Source organism: Nannospalax galili, unplaced genomic scaffold (assembly GCF_000622305.1).
Source record: "Nannospalax galili isolate Female #2095 unplaced genomic scaffold, S.galili_v1.0 scaffold259, whole genome shotgun sequence".
Lineage (NCBI taxonomy): Eukaryota > Metazoa > Chordata > Mammalia > Rodentia > Spalacidae > Nannospalax > Nannospalax galili.
Window position 1 is genome coordinate 3027847 of NW_008344750.1, and position 20741 is coordinate 3048587.

At 42.6% G+C, this 20741-nt stretch overlaps 1 protein-coding gene across 3 annotated transcripts in view; it reads left to right on the forward strand.

Moving 5' to 3' along the window:
- The first annotated feature begins 63 nt into the window (after window positions 1-63).
- Thoc5 (THO complex 5) overlaps window positions 64-20741 on the forward strand; it is a 43228-nt gene continuing 22550 nt past the window's right edge. For 2 of the 3 annotated variants that reach the window (XM_008841091.3, XM_008841089.3), the window contains exons 1-7: window positions 65-828; window positions 6361-6491; window positions 9071-9214; window positions 9482-9595; window positions 9739-9836; window positions 13481-13627; window positions 16903-17017. In XM_008841091.3, coding sequence (XP_008839313.1) covers window positions 6396-6491; window positions 9071-9214; window positions 9482-9595; window positions 9739-9836; window positions 13481-13627; window positions 16903-17017 — 714 coding nt within the window. In that variant the 5' untranslated portion in view covers window positions 65-828; window positions 6361-6395. Of the gene's footprint in view, window positions 882-6360; window positions 6492-9070; window positions 9215-9481; window positions 9596-9738; window positions 9837-13480; window positions 13628-16902; window positions 17018-20741 lie in introns of all 3 variants that reach the window. The other variant, XM_008841090.3, reaches the window with a different exon arrangement.

Consider the following 20741-nt stretch of genomic DNA (forward strand, 5'->3'; position numbering starts at 1 on the left):
CTGTTGTTATTTTAGGCTTCTTGACTAGGCAAGAAGCACAGCTGCAGTGTCTGGGAGGTGACCAAGGTCAGCTACTTCAAAGAAAGCACTCTTCTAAGGGGAAGCAACTAAGTTCAGCCGCTTTGAAGCTGCCTGTTTTTCTAGCCTTTGAAGTTTAAAGTGGCTGTTTTATACAAAGGGAAGAAAATGGAGTTACTTTGGCTATTACAATTTGGGGTACTCCATTTGGGGCCATTACAACAGATAGAAAATACCTGAAGCTTTCAAATCCTGCCTCAGAGTAATGATTTTCATTTAGGGCAAATCCGGCCCAAGATGGCGAAACACTGATGCACCTGTGTTTGTGTATATGTGTGACTGTGTGAAGGGGGAACAAGTGTAAAGTGGGGTTATGCCCCTAACTTTCGCCTTCATTGTCGCGGTGACTAAGATAGTGCTAGGATGCCAAGTTAGGGAGGCAAATCTAGTAGGGGTCAAATTATGGCACCGGGACACCCGTGTGCCATTCATTCACGGACTTGGCGGAGAGCCCAGAGTTTCTGAGCAGTGCTTTGGGCACGGGGAGAAGGTGAACGGAGCACAACAGTCTTGGTTCTCACGGCCTCAGTTTCCCATTTTAGAGGGAAGATTAGAAGAGTTGCCCAGCTGGGACTCACCCATTCCTTACTTCCCATGCCGCCAGGCTGCCTTTGCGCCTCACTTCCGGCCTCCACGCTTCACTTCCGGCTCGTACCTCCCGCAGTCCTTCCGCTTCTCTATGGTTACGGAGCCGCAGTCTCTCTGCCGTCGGAATTTGCTCGCTGACTGAAAAGCGTGAGGCGTCGACCGGTGAGCAGGGACGGCGGAGGGCGGCCCGTGCGGCCTGCGGTGAAGAGGGCGCGGTGGGTGCCCTGGGGCCGGGGTCCTTTCTTTGTCTTCGTCCTTACGTCCTGGGCGCGAACCTCCGCTGGTTTCCTTTTTTGGGAACATGCGGTGCAGCGTCCTCTCGCCCCACGCTGTACCCTCTTTCTTGATCGTGGGGGTGGCAACACCTCATTTATTGGGCATTCTTGTGCAGGACATGCTGCTGTGTGGACAGAGTTGAGATTTTTAGGACTTTCCGGCGCCCACTGGTGTGGGCTTGATCGGGATCAGCCCCGCCTCTTGTCTGTCTCTGGCCTGAGGCGGCGGGGTTAGAGTGGGGCTGATGGAGCCCAAAGTTAGGACGCCCTTGAAAAGGGCGAAGTGTGGGTGTTGGACGCGCACCTAGGTGTCTCTGCAGCTGTGGATGGGCTTCTGGGACTTTGAAGCTACTTAGTAACTGTAACTAAGTGTAAACACTAGTCAAAGTATGTACTGGCATGTTTCCTTTTTTTTTTTTTAAGCCCATAGAATTCCAGCCTTGCAGCAGAAGGGAGTGCTAGTAGTGATAAAACATGAAAGATGTGTAACATCCTTGTTACACATCTGTAACAAGGAGGGAGGCCCTAAGGCAGAGTTCACTGGCCATTTTTAACAGTTTTGTTTGTATTTTCAGAAAGGGGAATACAGATGTTTGGTCAGTTATTTTAAAAACTCCTGGGTGTTGGTCAGCAAGAGAGGAAAATCAAAACTAGGAAAGGGGGGGAGGCTTTCTTTCTAATGCCCCCCCATTTCCTAACTAGCTAGCCTGCCTTGCTGCTGTTTCATTAAATATTTTTTATTTATGCATCTTAATTTTTTTAAAAGAGAGAAAACAGGATTTTTGAGTATACTACAAGGGGCAGCACCTGCTCTGTTTTACTTAAAATTTTTTTTTGGACAGGGTCTCCCTAGTCCCATCCCACCTAGAACAGATTGGTTTCAATCTGAGATCACCTGCCTCTGCCCCCTGAGGGTTGGGATTAAAGGCCCACGCCACGGTGCCCCAGCTTATTTAAGATTAAAATATATGTATACATATATATGTGTATATATGTATACATATATGTGTGTATGTATATATCTGTATATATATACACATATATATGTATACACACACACACACACACACACACATATATATATATAAATTTTTTTTTTTGGTCTTTTTGAGACAGGGTCTCTGTAGCCCCAGCTGTCCTGGAACTCACTATGTAGACCAGGCTGGCCCTGAACTCACAGAGATCCGCCTGCCTCTGCCTCCCAAGTGTTGGGACCAAAGGCATGCGCCACCATGCCTGGCTTAAAAAAAATATTTATTTATTTTATGTGTATGAGCGTATTGCCTGTAGGTGAGTAGGTGCTCCCGTATTGTGCAATGCCTGTGGAGGTCAGAAGAGGGCGTCCGATCCCGTGGAACTGGAGTTATGGACAGTTAGCTCCATGTGGGTGCTAGGAATCGATCCCCTGTCCTCTGTAAGAGCAGCCAATGCTCTTAACTGCTGTGCCATCTCTCCAGTCTCTACTTAAGATTTCAAATTTATTTTGTGGGTCCTGGTGTTCAAACCAAGGGCTTCGTACATGCCAGGCAATCACACTACCACTGAGCTGCACTCAAAGCCATATTTTTTTCCCCTGGGATAGGGTCTCATGTGGCCCAGGCTGGCTTTGAACTCAACTATGTGCAAATGATGACCTTGAATTTCTCGTCTTCCAGCCTCTACCTCCAAAGTGCTTTGATTACAGGCATTCACCAGAAGTTTTATGCAGTGCTGGGGATCAAACCCAGGTCTTTTGAGTATGCTAGGTAAGGACTCTATCAAATGAACTACATTCCCATCCTCACAGGCACTTTTTAAAAAAATATATTTATTATTTTTATGTATATACATGTATTGCCTGCATGTAGGTAAGTGTTCACATGTTGTGCAATGCCTGCGGAGGACAGAAGAGGCTGTCAGATCCCCTGGAACTGGAGTTACGAACAATTAACTGTCACGTGGGTACTGGGATTCAAACTCTGGTCTTCTGCAAGAACAACCAGTGTTCTTAACTGCTGAGCCATCTCTCCAGCCCTCACAGGCACTTTTTAACTTCAATTTATTTTGAGAGAAAGCTTGAAGTCTGTGTACAACAAATGGAAAACTGATTTCACTTGTCTTATGCAGCAGATAATGGCATATAATTAAAACAGATGGTGCTAATCTGTTAAGATTCTGTCTTGGCTTCCTTGTCTAAGGCTTTGAGACAGAATCCATTTGTTACAAGAATCTTGGCATTTGCAGGTGTTAATGATAAATAAGGAAACAGGGTGCTCTTGAAACAATCAGATTTTTTGTTTTTTTGTCTTTTTGAGACAGGGCCTCCCTGTAACCACAGCTGGCCTGGATTCGCTATGGAGACCCAGCTGGCCTCAAACTCACAGAGATCTGGGACTGAAGAGATGGCTCAGTGGTTAAGAGCACTGACTGCTCTTGCAGAGGACCTGGGTTCAATTCCCAGCACTCACATGGTGGCTACAAAGCGTCCTTAACTCTAGTTCCAGGGGAATCCAAAGCCCTCTTCTGACCTCCGCAGCATTGCATGACATGGGTGCACTCACATACATTCAGACAATACACTCATTCACATAAAATAAAAATTTGAAAAAGAAAAAATAAAAAACCTCACAGAGATCCACCTGCCTTTGTCTCCAGAGTGCTGGGATTAAAGGCATGTGCCACCACACCTGTCCAGAATTTTTTTTTTTTTTTTGAGTTGAAAAGGGATAGCACAGCATGGTAACACATATCTATAATCTCAGTTCTTGTAAGGGTGAGACGGGAAGAGCTTGAATTAGAGTCTAGCCTGAGCTACATAGAGAGGCCTTGTCCAAAAAGGAAGGCAGGGTGAATTAACTTTGTTCTCAGGTGTTTAGCTTTAAGCAAGGCCACTCTTGTACCATCTAAAGCACCATCCCAAATCATGTGCATCACTGTCCACAGTGGTGTGCCTCTGTGTCAATTGTCTCCTCTCCCCAACCCTTCAAGTAGGAACTATTGTTCATTTAACTTTTGAGGAAGCAGTGAGAAAAATGAAGTGATTTATTTCAGGACTCATAGCTATAAAATAGAAAAATGGAGGTTCCAACTCAGACCTCCTCTGTCTCATAATATATTGTTTGCTTCCTCCAAAAGTGTTGATGACAAATTGGATAAGAGGGACAAAGCTGCCCATTTCATGAGGCTGGAGAAATGACCCAGCAGTTAAGAGCACTTTCTACTTTTGTAATGGACCTGAGTTCCATTCCCACCACCCACATGATAATTAACAGCTGTCCATAAATCCAGTTCCAGGGGACTTTACACCCTCTTTTGACTTCTGTGGGTATTGCATACTTGTGGTCCACTTATATAGATGCCAGCAAAATTCATACACAAATTTAAAAAAATATATTTTTAAAATTTTATGTGTATGAATGTATTGCCTGCATGTATGTAAGTGCACCTGAGTCGTGCAGTGCCTGAGGAGGTCAGAAGAAGGTGTCTGGTCCCCTGGAACTGTAGTTACTGATGATTTTTAGCCTCCATGTGGGTGCTGGGAACTGAACCCTGGTCCTCTGTAAGAACAGCCAGTGCTCTTAACCTCTGAGCCATCTCTCTAGCCCCTATATTAATTTTTTTAAAAATTAAAAACTAAAACATGCTGTCTACTTCAGGAAGTTGTGATGTTGCAAGAGTTGGCAAAGGAGGATGTTTTGTATCCCCAATGCCCCATGAAATGTAGGCTATGTTCTGTACTTAAATATTAGGGCCAATCAGGCAGTAGGATGCTGGTGAGACTAGGAGATGCAGTACTGTAGTTATCAAGAGCACTGGTGGCATCAAATGGACTCATGCTAACTGCAACTCTGGACCAGTCTGTCACCTAAGCCTGTTTTCCCATCTGTAAAATGGTAGTGATTCTTATCTGAAAAGTATAATTAAATGAGAACATAGTCATAGTGTTTAGATCAAAGCCTACTACTCAATTATTAGTATTGGGAATAGGCTTATACACCAGGCAGGAATTTGAATGTAATTTTATGGAGCACTTTGCTAGCCTCCTGAGGAAGAGAGCATTGTTTACAGTCTTGTGAGGAAGACAGGTAAATGGTTCAAAAGAGATTAATTTCCTAGTAGTTTATCCAAAATACTAAAAGGAGTGCATTGGGAAGATCTAAGAAGCTTCTCAGAATAGGCAGGTGTTACTAAAAGTAGAAAATAATATTCTAAGAGAAATAATGTGGAGTATTTTGGAATACAGGAGCGCTACATGCAGGAATACAGGTTGGAGGCAGAAAGAGGATTAATAAAACAGGAATGTAAGAAATGTGATTGGGAAGGTGGGTTGGGGACAAACTATGAAGGGTCTTATGCCAGGCCAGAAAATGGAAACTTCATTCAGTGCACTGTGAAGAACAAGGAAAGGTTTTGAAACAGAAGAGGCTTTAATCAGGTTGGGTCTTTTTTTCTTTTTTTTTTTTCCTTTTTTCTTTTCTTATGATGCTGAAGATCAAATCTATGACCTTGTACATGCTAGGCACTCTACCACTGACCTGCACCCCAGTTCAGTTGATCTTTTTATTTATTTAGACAAGGTTCATTAGTGTAGGCTGACTTTGAACTTACCATGTAGCTGAGAATGACCATGAACTTCAGATCCTCTACCTCTACCGCTGAGTGTTGGGATTATAGGCTTGAGCTACTATGCCTGGTGTATTTGGTGCTAGGAATTGAACCCAGGGCTTTGTGAGTACTAGGCAAACACTCTTCCAACTGAACTGTATCACTAGTCCCTCAGATGGGTTTTCTTTTTTGGGGGGCGGGTCTTTTTGAGACAGGGTCTCCCTGGAGCCCCAACTGTCCTGAAACTCACTACGTAGACCAGGCTAGCCTTGAACTCACAGAGATCTGGCTACCTCTGCCTCCCGAGTGCTGGGATTAAAGACATGCGCCTCCACACCCAGCTGGCTTTTCTTTTTTTAAGATTTCTTTTTTTTTTTTAATGTATATGAATGTTTTACTCACATGTATGTAAGCATACCATGTGTGTGCACTGCCTGTAGAGGCCAGAAGAAGGCGTTGGATCCCCTGGAACTGTAGTTACAGGCTACCATGATTTGCCTGAGGTGGGTGCTGGGGACCAAACCAGGGTTTTCTGCAAGAGCAGCAAGTGTTCTTAACTGCTGAGTCATCTCTCCAGCCCCCTAGAGATTTATTTTTAATTACGTGTATGCATGTGTGCCTGGGTGGGGGTGGTGCACATGACTACAGTGCCTGCAGAAGTCAGAGGCTCTGGATCCCCCTGGAGCTGGAGTTAACAGGTGGTTGTGAGCCACCTAGTATGCATGCTGGGAACCGAACTCCAGTCCTCTGCAAGAGCAGTACATGCTCTTAATTGCTGAGCCATCTTTCCAGTTCCTAATTTGAGAAGGTCTTAAAAGCTTTCTCTTCTTAACAGCCCTCTGTATTTCCTTCTGACTTGGAGGAACAACAATGTCATCAGAATCCAGCAAAAAACGCAAACCCAAAGTGATCCGAAGCGATGGCGCTCCAGCTGAAGGAAAACGGAGTCGGTCTGACACTGAGCAGGTGAGATGAGGCAGGGTAACCATGCTGCTTAGAAACTAGAGATTGTGGCATAACCTCTGCCTGTGAGTGTACAGGAACTCAGGGTCACATGTACCATAGCCAGTCTTCCAATTGCCTCTACTTGACCAGATGACTAGAATTCCAGTGCTTCCCAAAAGGTAAGTTTCCACATCAGGTTTAGCTGTAGCATATCAAGACTCAACAAGCCTATATTAAATGTGATTAGTAGCTGCACAGACAACATGTTCCAGTGTGCTATTTCCAGTTTTCTTGGCAGTCCTAAGGTTTGCATTGGCTGCACAACACTATAGCCTCAGCTGTTTTCATCCCTAGATCTGCTACTAAGAAAGTACCAGAACCATTTGTCCACTGGACATCTTTTGTGGCCCAAGAGCTCTTGGCATCAGCAGACTCTTCTATTCCTTTTGTCCTTGAATCTATCAAGCTGATCCATGACTTAGTTTGTCGGTTTTTTTGTTTTGTTTTTGAGTCAAGATCTCATGTAGCCACGGCTATTCTTGACTTGCTATGTAGTGGAGGGAGACTTTGAACTTCTGATCCTCTTGCCTCCACCCCAATCCTCTAACTTAGTTGTTTTGATTATTTGGCTGATTGTTTTTTGTTGTTACTGTTTTGAGTCAGGGTCTCATGTATGTAAGTGCACCTGTGTCATGCATTGCCCACAGAGGTCAGAAGAACCAGTTCCGTGGAACTGGAGTGTTACAGATGGTTGTTAGCCCCCATGTGGGTGCTAGGAACTGAACCCAGGTCCTCTACAAGAGCAGTCAGCGCTCTTAACTGCTGAGCCATCTTTCCACTCCCGTTTGGTCTTTCATTAAAAAAAAAAAAATTTATTCTTATTTTATGTGTATGAGTATTTTTCCTGCATGTATGTGAATGTACCATGTTCATACAGTGTCCACAGAGGCCAGAAGAGGGGGTTAAGTCCCAGGAACTGGAATTACAGATGGTTGTTAGCCATCATGTGGGTACTGGAAACTGTACCCGGAAGAACAACCTGCGTCTTAACCACTGAGCCATTCTTTTTTTGAGACACACCTTGTGTTATAGTCTTAACTAGCCTTGAAGTTCACTTTGTCCTATCTCCACCTTCCAAGTGCTATGATTACAGATGCATACCACAGTGCCTGGCATGTGTATGTATCTTCATATGCTGTGTGCAGGTACATGTAGAGGCCCAAAGTTGATAGTGGGTGTCTTCCCTGATCACTATTTATTGAGACAGGGTCTCTCACTTAACCCGTTGTTTGCCAGTTCTGGCTATTTTTGCTATTCAGTTTGCTCTCAGGAATCTCCTGTTTCTGCCTCCAGAACTCTGGGATTACAGGTGGCCACCACACCCTCCTGGATTTTGCAGGAGTTCTGGGGATCTGAACTCCAGCCTCATGCTTATAGGGCAAGTACTTTATCCATTGAGCCATCTCAGTCCACTAACAGCACTTTTTTTTAATTAAAATTTTTTTTTGATTTTTTTTTTTTTTTTTACGTCTGTGTTTTGCATGTATGTATGTAAATTCATCCTTACATATTGTGCAGTGCCTATGGAGGCCAGAAGAGAGTGTTAGATCACCTAGAACTGGAGTTAAAGATGATCGTTAGCTGCTATGTGGGTGCTGGGAACCACCGAACCAGGTCTTTTGCAAAAGCAGCCAGTGTTTTTAACTGCTGAGCCATCTCTTCAGCCCCCACTAATAGTGCTCTTAAATCTTACCTGTTGTTTTACAAAGACGGGGAGACCAATTATGTTTTAGTCTTTGCTAAAGCTTGACTTAACCATCTAAACACCCATTAGGAGGAATGTGGATAAATGACTTCTGGTTCATCTTATAGGAGATGATCATTACAGCCATTTTGGTAAAGTAAGTTATCTATCTATCTATCTATCTATCTATCTATCTATCTATCTACATATATTTGGATGAGAAATTTCCCTAATAAGCATGGACAGTATGATCCTCTCTTGTTTGAAAATAAATAAAAATCCACAGTATTCACAATGGACTTAGTTTGGATTGAGAAGTGAAATTATAGGCAGTTAAAACATTTTTGTTTTGTTTGTGGTGTGTATGGGTGTGTGATTTGAGTGTGTAATGGCGCACATATGGGGGTTCAGAGGACAACTGTGGGAGTTGGGTCCTTTTCTTAGACCATGTGAATCCTAGAGCTCAAACTCGGGTCATCAGGCATGATGGCAAGTACCTTTGTCTGCTAACCCACAGGTCATTTTTTACTTTGCTTTTGATAGTCCTCTTTTCTGAATCCTGGACACAGGCATGAATTACTTTGTAATAAAGAGACATAGAGGTTTCAGTTTCTGTTTTGTTGTTATTTGTTTTGAGACCGGGTCTCACTATGCAGCCCTGGCTGGCCTGGAACACCCTATATAGACCAGACTGGCCTTGAACTTCCAGAGATCTGCCTGCCTCTGCCTCCTGAGTACTGGAATTAAAGATGTGTACCACCACATCTGGCCATTGTAATGTTCTTTTGTAATGAGGGGTCTTATTACATATACAAGGCAAGGATACCTTCACCCAGGGCCTTTCTTGCCTCCACAGGAAGGCAAATACTACAGTGAGGAAGCCGAAGTTGACCTGCGGGACCCTGGCAGAGACTATGAGTTATACAAGTACACTTGCCAAGAGCTACAAAGATTGATGGCTGAGATCCAGGACCTAAAGAGCAGGGGTGGAAAGGATGTGGTAAGGAAAAAGGCCAGGCTGCATTTGTTCCGTCTTCAATTCCTGTCACTCTAGTCCAAAAGGAAATTGCTTTTTTGCCTGGGAACCTTAAGCATTTTCTTTATACAGTCATTCTTCCATTTCTTTTATGACATTTCTCAGGATTCCCACGCTCTCTTGCCAGGTTCTGTTTATGGCCTTTGATGGGTTTGGCTTAGCAGCTAGAGTCTGAAGGTATCTGAGCTAGTGCCTATTTTTAGTGGTCTTTACTATTTTCTTTGCACAAAGGCTTTCGAAATTGAAGAACGAAGGATCCAAAGCTGTGTGCATTTCATGACTCTAAAGAAGCTTAACCGATTAGCACACATCAGGTTAAAGAAAGGAAGAGATCAGACCCATGAGGTATAGTTAAAAGATTTAATTAACCCTACTTCTCACTCCTCCTCCCTTTCCCTTTCTTTAATTAACCCTTTGCCCCTTCTCTGACTTTGCTGATGCTGTGTCCCATCCCAACTTGCCCTGTTCCTCTTTGATCTTCCTTTCAGGCTAAGCAGAAAGTTGATGCTTATCACCTGCAGCTACAGAACCTGCTTTATGAAGTGATGCACCTGCAAAAGGAGATCACCAAATGTCTCGAGTTTAAGTGAGTTCAGGAGGATGGGGCTTTGGCACACCAGTCTGGTAATTGATTTTTTTCTTACATCGCTCAATGTGAGCCAGTCTCTTTAAAAGAAAATCAGTGAGCTTAGAAGACTAGGATTTGAGAGAAGGATCAATAATAGATTACTTCAAGTGTGTGAATCAAGCAGTAATTTCAGACTACACAAAGGACCATGGAAGACCCTTTGAATTTTGAACTCAGCCCTTAGTAAAAGCAATTCTTCCTCCCCAACAGAGGTCTTTACACTCTATTTTGATCCTATGCACCTTTTATGGGAACAGTTCACTTCCATTCATATAATTTTAACCTTTTAGCCAAATTTTCCTCTCTAAAATCTCAGCAGTTTTGCAAATAAATTTTGTTCTTTTGGTTTTTTTTTTTTGTTTGTTTGTTTGTTTTTTTAGTTTGTTTTTTGTTTTGTTTTTTTGCATTATTTATTGGGGGCAAGGCATGTGAGTGCCACTGCCCGCCTGTGGAAGGCAGAGAACAACTTGATCAGTTGAATCTTTCCCTTGACCTTGTGGTTTGAACTCAGGTCATCAAACTTGGCAGCAAGTTCCTTAACCCACTGAGCCATCCTACAAGTTCCAATTTTATTCTTTAGAATGTAAACTTCTCTTACTTTAGGTCAGTGAGCTGTAGTTTATTGGTATTCTTAAAAGGTGATGCCTCTTGGCAAACCCAAGCTGAGAGATGAGGTAGAGGAAAAATTAGACAGGAAGGAGAGGTAAAGAGTTCTGATTGCTAAGATTTGTATTGCAAACTAAAAGTAAGACAGATTTTATTTGAAATAAATTTGGTATGAATGGTGCTATATTAGACATCGTTCCAGTGTATTTATAATAATGATGATGCAGATATTTTGAGAGGCTTGTTAGGTCTTAATACAGACTAAAAGGTAAAATTGTGCCAGGTTTATATTTATGTTAATAGTATTGAACCAGTGTCAGTTTCTGGTTTTCTCAGGGGACTATGCTTAAATATTATCATTGGAGGAAATGGAGTGAAGAATATATAGAGAAAATAAAGTCTCATTACCACCATTTTTTGAATTAAAATTTTTTTGGGGGGTTCTTTTTGAGGCAAGGTCTCCCTGTAACCCCAGCTGTCCTGGAACTTACTATATAGACCAGGCTGACCTTGAACTTACAGAGATCGCCTGCCTCTGCCTCCCGAGTGCTGAGATTAAAGGTGTGCACCACCACACCCGGGTGAATTAATTATTTTAATCAACTCGACAATTAGCATATTCATTACCCTAAACTTTTAGCATTTCTTCTTGATGCGTTTGAATTGCCTCCTTTGTTGAAATATATAATTTAATTATTGCTAATTATATTCACCTACTGTGTGATAGAACACCAGTACTTATTTCCCTATTAAACAAAATATACCCATTGATCCAATTCTCTCCCTCCAGTGCTATTTTTGAAACTATGTCAAAATTGAAAATGTATAAAAACAAAATGAAAACTATGATGCTCCATTCTATAATCATAGCTCAGATGGAAATTGACAAAACTCAGCCTATAGTGGAACTCAGGCAGGTGGTCACAGGAAGGAGCATGGGTTCTGGAGTCAAGACAACTTTGGTTCACATCCAAGCTCTGCCACTCATTAGCTGTATGATCTTGGAAACATTTGAAAAATGGAGAAATATAAAATACATGATAATAAATCATGATAATAAGTAAATTAAACAATTTAAAAATGGAGCTACAGGGCTGTTCTTGCAAAAGACCCATTTTCGAATCCCAGTATCCACATGGCAGCTAACACCTGACCGTAACTCTAGTCCCAGGGGATCTGACAGGCTCTTCTGTCTTCCGCGGACATTGTACATTGCACGACACAGGTGCCTTTACATGCAGGCAGGCAATACACGCATACACATAAAACAAAAATAATAAATAAAATAAAATACAAAAGGAAAAAGAAAACAAAAAAAAACGAAGCTGGGCCGGGCCTGGTGGTGCACGCTTTTAATCCCAGCACTCGGGAGGCAGAGGCAGGTGGATCTCTGTGAGTTCAAGGCAACGTGGTCTACATAGTGAGTTCCAGGATAGCTGGGGCTACAAGGAGACCCTGCCTCAAAAAAGACAAAAAATTATAAAAAAAAAAACCCAAACAAAAAATGGAGCTGCAACCCCCATCTCCTGTAGTTGTAAGAACTAGATGAAGTACAGCTAGCATATAAGAGGTGCTTATTTATATGTCAGCTGCTGCCGTGACCATGATTATTTCACCATGGCCTGAGCGCCCAGCTACATTAATGCAGCAGAGTATTGGGCTTCTTTTCTTTCTTTTTTTAAAATTTATTATTTTATGTGTCTGAGCGTATTGCCTGCATGTAGGTAAGCGCACCCATGTCGTGCAATGCTCGCAGAGGACAGAAGAGGATGTCGGATCCCCTGGAACTGGAGCTAGGGATAGTTGTTAGCTGCCATGTGGGTGCTGGGATTCGAACCTGGGTCTTCTGCAAGAACAACCAGTGCTCTTAACTGCTGAGCCATCTCTCCAGCCCCATGGCTTCTTTTCTTTTTGAGGATATCTAAACAAGCAAAAATGAAAGCCTTTAAGATTTTTTTTCACATCTAGTTCTGCCAAGCTGTCTTGTTCCTATCTTAAACTTATGCAGTAAAAATATTTTGAACTTAGGAATAGGTTCTTAGGTTTATTCCTCTTCAGAAACATGTCTTGGTTTCGACCTGATGGTATAAGCCTAGGCTGCAGGGATTCTGGGCTTTTTAGCTAATAATGTTTCTGTTCAGCCAGGAGATATTCGTAAATTCAGTAAGCTTCCTTTCCAAGCCTTCAGCTAATTCATGAATGAAAAGGTTGGGCAGCATGGACAGTGATGTTTTGGCATGTCGCTAACACCTTTTCATCACACTGAACTGTCTACCAATGAACATTTGCTGAAATTGAATTCCAGGATTTCGCACTGAGTAGGGATGAATGGAACAACTTTGCCATGCTAAAGCCACAGTTTGGGTTCCCAAAGATGTCAGCTTGACATGTAGTTTTCAATTATAGGTCAAAGCATGAAGAAATCGATCTGGTTACCTGCAAGAACAACCAGTGCTCTTAACTGCTGAGCCATCTCTCCAGCCCCATGGCTTCTTTTCTTTTTGAGGATATCTAAACAAGCAAAAATGAAAGCCTTTAAGATTTTTTTTCACATCTAGTTCTGCCAAGCTGTCTTGTTCCTATCTTAAACTTATGCAGTAAAAATATTTTGAACTTAGGAATAGGTTCTTAGGTTTATTCCTCTTCAGAAACATGTCTTGGTTTCGACCTGATGGTATAAGCCTAGGCTGCAGGGATTCTGGGCTTTTTAGCTAATAATGTTTCTGTTCAGCCAGGAGATATTCGTAAATTCAGTAAGCTTCCTTTCCAAGCCTTCAGCTAATTCATGAATGAAAAGGTTGGGCAGCATGGACAGTGATGTTTTGGCATGTCGCTAACACCTTTTCATCACACTGAACTGTCTACCAATGAACATTTGCTGAAATTGAATTCCAGGATTTCGCACTGAGTAGGGATGAATGGAACAACTTTGCCATGCTAAAGCCACAGTTTGGGTTCCCAAAGATGTCAGCTTGACATGTAGTTTTCAATTATAGGTCAAAGCATGAAGAAATCGATCTGGTTACCTTAGAGGAATTTTATACAGAGGCTCCACCAAACATCAGCAAGGCCGAAATCACGATGGGAGACCCTCATCAACAGACCCTGGCACGTCTGGACTGGGAGCTGGAGCAGCGGAAAAGGTAGCACTTCCTCCTTCCTCACCTTGCTAACCACACAACAGTGCTTTGTCATGACCCAGCATTAGACAAAATTGTCTCCGAAACCACAACTCACTTTCTTATTAATTCATACTGGATTGTTTAAACTTTTTTGAAAAAGATATTTTATTTATTTTATGTGTATGTATATTTTATCTGCATGTATGTGAGTGCACCCATGTTGTGCAAAGCCGTGGAGGTCAGAGAGGGCTTCAGATTCCCCTGGAACTGGAGTTAAGAATGGTTCATAGCCACCATGTAGGTGCTGGGAATCGAACCCGGGTCCTCTTCAAGAGCAGTCAGTGCTCTTAACCACTGAGCCATCTCTCCAGCCCCTTATTATTTTAAGTGTATTATTATTTTTTTTGTTACATCTATTTGAGTGTATTGTGTGCATGTATGTCAAGTGCACCTGTGTCATGCAGTGCTTGCAGAGGTCAGAAGAGGGTGTTGGATTCCTTTGGAACTGGAGTTATAGAGCATTGTTAGCTGCCATGTGGGTGCTGGGAATTGAGCCCTGGGCCCTGTGCAGGAGCAGCCAGTCCTCTTATCTGCTGAGCCATCTCTCCAGCTCTGGGCTGTTTAAACTTGATCAACCTCTTCCTCTGTGGGTTTATAATTAAGATTATAAATAGAAAGTTAGAGGTGATGGGCTGTAACTCAGTGGTAGATGTTTGCCCACCATGCACAAGGCCCTGAGAGCAATGAATATTCATGCTTAACTAGCTTTTTTTTTTGCTTTTTTTTTTTTTTAAAAGACAGGATCTTACTGTGTAGCCCTAGCTGGTCTCAGACTTACAGAGATCCACCTACTTGTGCCTTCTGAGGGCTGGGATTAAAGGTGTGTACCACCATGCCAAGCCTGACTTTCTCCTTTGTATGCAATACAAGCCCAAGGAATGGGGCTAACCAATTTTTAAAGATCTTATTCATTTTATGTGTGTATCTTACTGTATGTATGCATACCATGTACATGCAGGTTTCAGTAGAAATCCAAAGAGGGCATCAGATACTTTGAAGCTGGAGTTATGGGTGGTCATGGGCCTACGGATGTGGATGCTAGGAATTGAACCTGGGTCTTCAAGAACAGCAAGTACTCTTAACCTCTGTGTCATCTCCAGCCCAACTACCCACTTTTAGGGTGGGTCTTCCCACTTCAATTAACCTAATTAAAATAATCCCTCACAGGTGTGCCTGGAGGCTTGTCTTCTAGGTGATTCTATTTTAAATTTTATTATTATTATTTATTTGCATTTTATGTGTTTTGCCTTCATACATACGTCTTGTGTGCCCATGGAAGTTAGAAGAGGTCACTGGATCCCCTGGAACTGGGGTTACTGACAGTAGTTAGCCAACAAACACATAGATGCTGAGAACCAAATCCAAGTCCTCTGCAAGAGTAACCAGTGCTCTTAATCACTGAGCCATCTCTCTAGCCCAATTCTAATTTTTAAAAAATTGTTCATGTATATATGTGTGTATGAGTGTGGGCATGCATGTGCCAGGGTACACATGTGGAGGTCAGAAGACAGTTTTGGGGAGGTGTTTCTTTTACTGTGGGTTCTGGGTATTGAATGCACATCATCAGCTTCCAGGGCAAGCACTTTTACCTGCTGAGTCATCTCGCTAACTAATCCGATGTGATTCTAGATTTTGTCAAGTTGAATCAATACAAACCATCACAATTCCACCCCTTGAAAATATGACACCCAGGTTTATCTCCTCTAACTCTAGTCCTCTGCCTCTTGCCCCTTTAGGCTCATGGACATTTCATAATGCAAAATACATTTAGTCCATCTCTCCAAGTCCCCATAGTTTTAATATACCAAGCACTTCAAAAGTCCAAATTCAGGATCTTGCTATATCATAGACTGGCTTCAAATTACTGCTCAATCCATCTTCTTGCTTCAGCTTCCCAAGTGGTTAGACCCACAGGCATGCCATTACCATGTCTGGAAATTGAAGTAACTTTTCCTGAGGGACTAGAGAGATGGCTCAGTGTTAGAGTGCTTACCTAATTTTATATATGTGTGTGTGTGTGTGTGTGTGTGTGTGTGTATATATGTATGTATGTATATATATTCATGTGTCTCTGAGTCAATCTCTAGTACCATAAAAACAAAACAAGAAAAAAAGGAAAAGAAATGACTGTCTGGGCATGGTGGCACACATTTGTAATCCCATCAGTTGGGGCTAAGACAAATCCCAAAATCAGGAGGCTGAGGTGGAAGAATTGCTATGAGTTCAAGGCCAGCCTGGGCTATGTAGCAAGACTTTGACTCAAAAATGCAAAAAAGGGAGGCTGGGCATAGTGGCTCATGCCTTTAATCCCAGCTCTCAGGAGGCAGAGGCAGGTGGATCTTTGTGAGTTTGAGGCCAGCCTGGTCTACATAGTAAGTTCCGGGCTAGGTGGAGCTACAGGAGACCCTGTCTCAAAAAGACAAAAAAAAAAAAAAAAAAAAAAAAAAAAAAAAAAAAAAAATGCTGGGGCCAGAGAGATGGCTCAACAGTTAAGAGCATCACTGGCTACTTTTGCAGAGGACCTGGGTTCGAATCCCAGCACCCACATGGCGGCTGACAACTATCTGTAACTCCAGTTCCAGGGGGATCTAATGCCCTCTTCTGACCTCCAGAGTCATTGCACAACACAGGTGCACTTACATATATGCAGGCAATATACTCATACACAGAAAATAAAAATAAATAATTTTTAAAAAATGCAAAAAAGGGCTGGTGAGATGGCTCAGTCAGTAAAGGAGCTTGCTGCCAAGCCTGAGAGCTGAAGTTTGATCCCCAGAACCTACATGGTGGAAGGAGAGAACCAACTCTGCATGTTGTCCTCTGACCTCTACAGGTACTTCATGGCACAAGCATCCCCCCCAAATAAATAAATAAATGACATTTTTAAAAAATGTTAAGTATGATGATGCCAGGCGTGATGGCATACGCCTTTAATCCTAGCACTCGGGAGGCAGAGACAGGCGGATCTCTGTGAGTTCAAGGCCAGTCTGGTCTACATAGTAAGTTCCAGGACAGCTGGGGCTACAGGGAAACCCTGTCTCAAAAAGACCGAAAAAAGAAAAAAAAAAAGTATGATAATGTTTGTAAAGTACTTACTAAAGGGCTTGGTAGTTAGTGAGTGCTGGCTACTATTAGAACTAGTAACAGCTGCTGCTGCTATAAGTAGAGTCTGAGTGAACAGGATGTTGAGGTATCCCTATAAGGCATCCATGACAGTGTTCTCTGTGTCCCTTCAGGCTGGCAGAGAAGTACCGAGAGTGTCTGTCCAACAAGGAGAAGATCCTGAAGGAGATTGAGGTGAAGAAGGAGTACCTGAGCAGCCTTCAGCCTCGCCTCAACAGCATCATGCAGGTAAACAGAGGCCACCAGAATCCACCTCACTCTGGGCTTTGCCAGATGTATGATCCTAATCAGAGTACACCATGAGGATGCTTTTGTCTTCGGTCCTACCAGCTGGTAGGACAAACTCATGTCCTGGGCTAAAGAAGTGCTGGGAGCTGGGCTCAGGAGCATACATACACCTGGACATTTTGTTTTTGTTTTTCTTTGCTTTTTTAAGAAAAATAATTATTGATTCTTTGAGAATTTCATACAGTGTATTTTGATCATGTTCAGACCATCCCCCATGTCCACTCCTACCTTACTACTCTTAACTACTGGCACTTGATAGCTGCTGGAAGAGGGAAAATTGGGTTTGTTGCTGTTCCTGTAGTTGAGAGGATTGGGTCTTTTAAAAATATTTATTTATTTTTATTTTATGTGTATGAATGTTTTGCCTGCATGCAAGTGCACCCATTCACACAATGTCCATGGAGGCTAGAAGAGAGCATTGGATCCCTTGGAACTGGAGTTAGAGACTGTTGTTAGTTGCCACGCTGGGAATGAACCCAGGTCCTCTGAAGAGCAGCAAATACTCTTAACCACTGAGCCATCTTTCCAGCCCTGAGAGTCAGTTTTCTTTAAAGAGTATGACACAGGCAGATCTTTATGAGTTTGAGGATAGCCTACGTGGTGAATTCCAGGCCAGCTGGGGCTACAGGGAGACCCTGTCTCAAAACAAAACAAAACAAAACAACCAAAACCAAATAATAAGAACCTGAAGACAGAAACCATGGAGGAACACTGCTTGCTAGCTCACTCTTGGGGCTGGAGAGATGGTTTAGCAGTTAAGGACACTAGTTGCTCTTCTAGAGGACCTGGGTTCAATTCCCAATACCCACATGGTGGAGGACCTGGGTTCAATTCCCAGTACCTACATGGTGGCTAACAACCATCCATAACTGCAGTTCCAGGGGAATCCAATGTCCTCTTCTGACTTCTGAGGGCATTGCACACACGAGTGCACTTACACACTTGCAAGCAATGCACTTACACACATTAAAAAAAAGGTACGACTCAAGCAAACCATTCTGGGTCAACTCTCCGAAGCACTCGATGGGCCTGCTCACCATGTACATTCATGTTTATTTCTAGAATCCCCTCCCCACCCAGGGACAGCTTGTCTTTGTCTGAGACTCGTTTTTCCTACTGTTGTTTCTTCTCCTGGCACTGTATGTTGGACCAACCTTGAATACCTTCTTTGCACATTGACACTTAAAAAACCCAAATCTGGGGCTGGAGAGATGGTTCAGTGGTTAAGAGCACTGGCTGAGCTTGCAGGGGACCTGGATTGGGTTTCCAGCACCCACAAGGAGGCTAACAACCATTTGTAACTCCAGTTCCAGGAGATTAGACCCATTTGTGGCCTCCATGGGCATTGCACACATGTGGTACACTTACATACATGCAGGCAAAACACTCATGCACATAAAATAAAAATTAAAAACAAAAACCCTCCTCCAAACAAAAACCCAGGTCATTGAGATTACTTAGGGCATAAAGGCATCTGCCACCAAGTGTGACACTTGAGTTCGATCCCTAGGATCCACATGGTGAGAGACAGGGCTGACTCTTTTTGTTTTGTTTTGTTTGTTTGGGGTTTTCCTGTGACCCCAGCTGGCCTGCTCTGTAGACCAGGCTGGCCTCAAACTCACAGAGATCTTCCTGCCTCTGCCTCCTGAGTGCTGGGATCGAAGGCATGCACCACCACTCCTGGCCAGGACTGACTTTTGAAGGCTGTCCTCTGACCACCACATGTGCACTGTGGCACACAAGCACGCCCCCATAAGTAAATAAAATATAATTTTAAAACCCCTTGTTTTATTTAAACTTAACTCCAGTTCATCTGGCCTCTGCAGGCATTGCATAACATAGATGCACTCCATACATGCAGGCAAAGCACTCATACATATAACATAAAAATAAATAAAACAAGGTTTTAAAAAGTGCCGTGGAATGGACCCATACCCAAGAGCTTTTGGGGAACACAAATTAGGCTTGATAGACTTCAAAAATAATACTGGGCCTTTTTTTCTTTTAAACATATATATTTAAATATTTATTATTTTTATTTTATGTTTATGAGTGTATTGCCTGCATGTAGGTAAGTGCACCCTTGTTGTGCAATGCCTACGGAGGACAGAAGAGGCCATTAGATCCCCTGGAACTGGAGTTACAGACAGTTGTTAGCTACCATGTGGGTGCTGGGATTTGAACCTGGGTCTTCTGCAAGAACAACCAGTGTTCTTAACCTCTGGGCCATATCTCCAGCCCCAGGGCCTTTGGTTTTTATCCATAGCTTTTAGGTAACACCTCAGACTATGTAAGTTCAGTTTACCCCCTCCCTGCATGGTCCTTACCAGCCCTACAGTCTCTAGGCATTTCAAGTTGCTTCCTGTAGATGTATATTAGGTTCCACTGACACCACCTCAGGGCTGACTGCAGCAGATCTGTCTCTGAAAAGAACTTGACGTGAATCTGAAAACCATTATGTGCCTTAGGATGAAAAACTCCCACTTTACCTATTAAATAGAATCTCTCTCTCTCTCTCTCTCTCTCTCACTCTCTCTCTCTCTCTCTCTCTCTCTCTCTCTCTCTCTCTCTCTCTCTCTAACCTATTTTTAATTTGTGAAACCAAAATGGTCTAAATCATTATAGATTTATGAAGCAAGATAAATGGAGGAACTTTGTAAAAGGACCCTAGAGAAATAGAGAAATAAAAGTTTGCTTTTCTAGGACTTGGCAAGGTCTGCTCTTCTTCCCTTCAACTTCAGGCACAGAATTAGAGTTATTAACAAGAATTTCTTTTCCAGTTGCACTTTATAATAGGAGAAGAAAATGGAGCTGGAGCTGGGTTGTTGGTGTTCTTGGGAGGCCAATTCAAGAAGATCATGAATTTGAGGGTAGCCTGAACTATATAGAGAGCAAGTTTTAGGCCACCTGGGCTATATAGCTAGATACTGTCTCACAAAAACAAGAAGAGGGAGAGAGTACAAAAGAGAATGAGAATGGAAATAAGCATTTCTGGTTGTACTTAACACTTCAGTCCCTCCTCATGGTTAAGATTTCTCCTGTTACTCAGAAACTGTAAATATCCCTAAATAGAGTATAAGTTAAATAAATTTTTGTGTAGTACAACCTTAGTGCTGTGACTAGTCATGTAGGTTATATAGAGCCTACTATAAGCACATACCATTTATAAATATATAGAAAAATCTATTATTAAACAAAATGCAATTATAGTACAATGTCATTTGTATACCTAGGTTTCAAAGTGTTTATATGGAGATTATATGTGTGTGTGAATTTGTGTATACTTAGTCTGAAGTCACGCTAAACCACTAACAGTTACCTTTGGGGGTCACAAACTCGGAAATTTTGCTTTATAAAATAAACTTGAAGGGGCTGGAGAGATGACTCAGCAGTTAAGAGCACTCACTGCTCTTGCAGAGGTCCCAGGTTTGATTCTTAGCACGCACATGATGGCTTTGAACTGCCCTTAACTCCAGTTCCAGGGGAATCTGAAGCCCTCTTCTGACCACCATGGCATTGCATGACACGGGTACACTCACTTACATGCAGGCAATTCACGCATACACATAAAATAAAAATAAAATTTTTTTTTTTTTTTGGTCTTTTTGAGACAGGGTCTCCCTGTAGCCCCAGCTGTCCTGGAACTCACTATGTAGACCAGGCT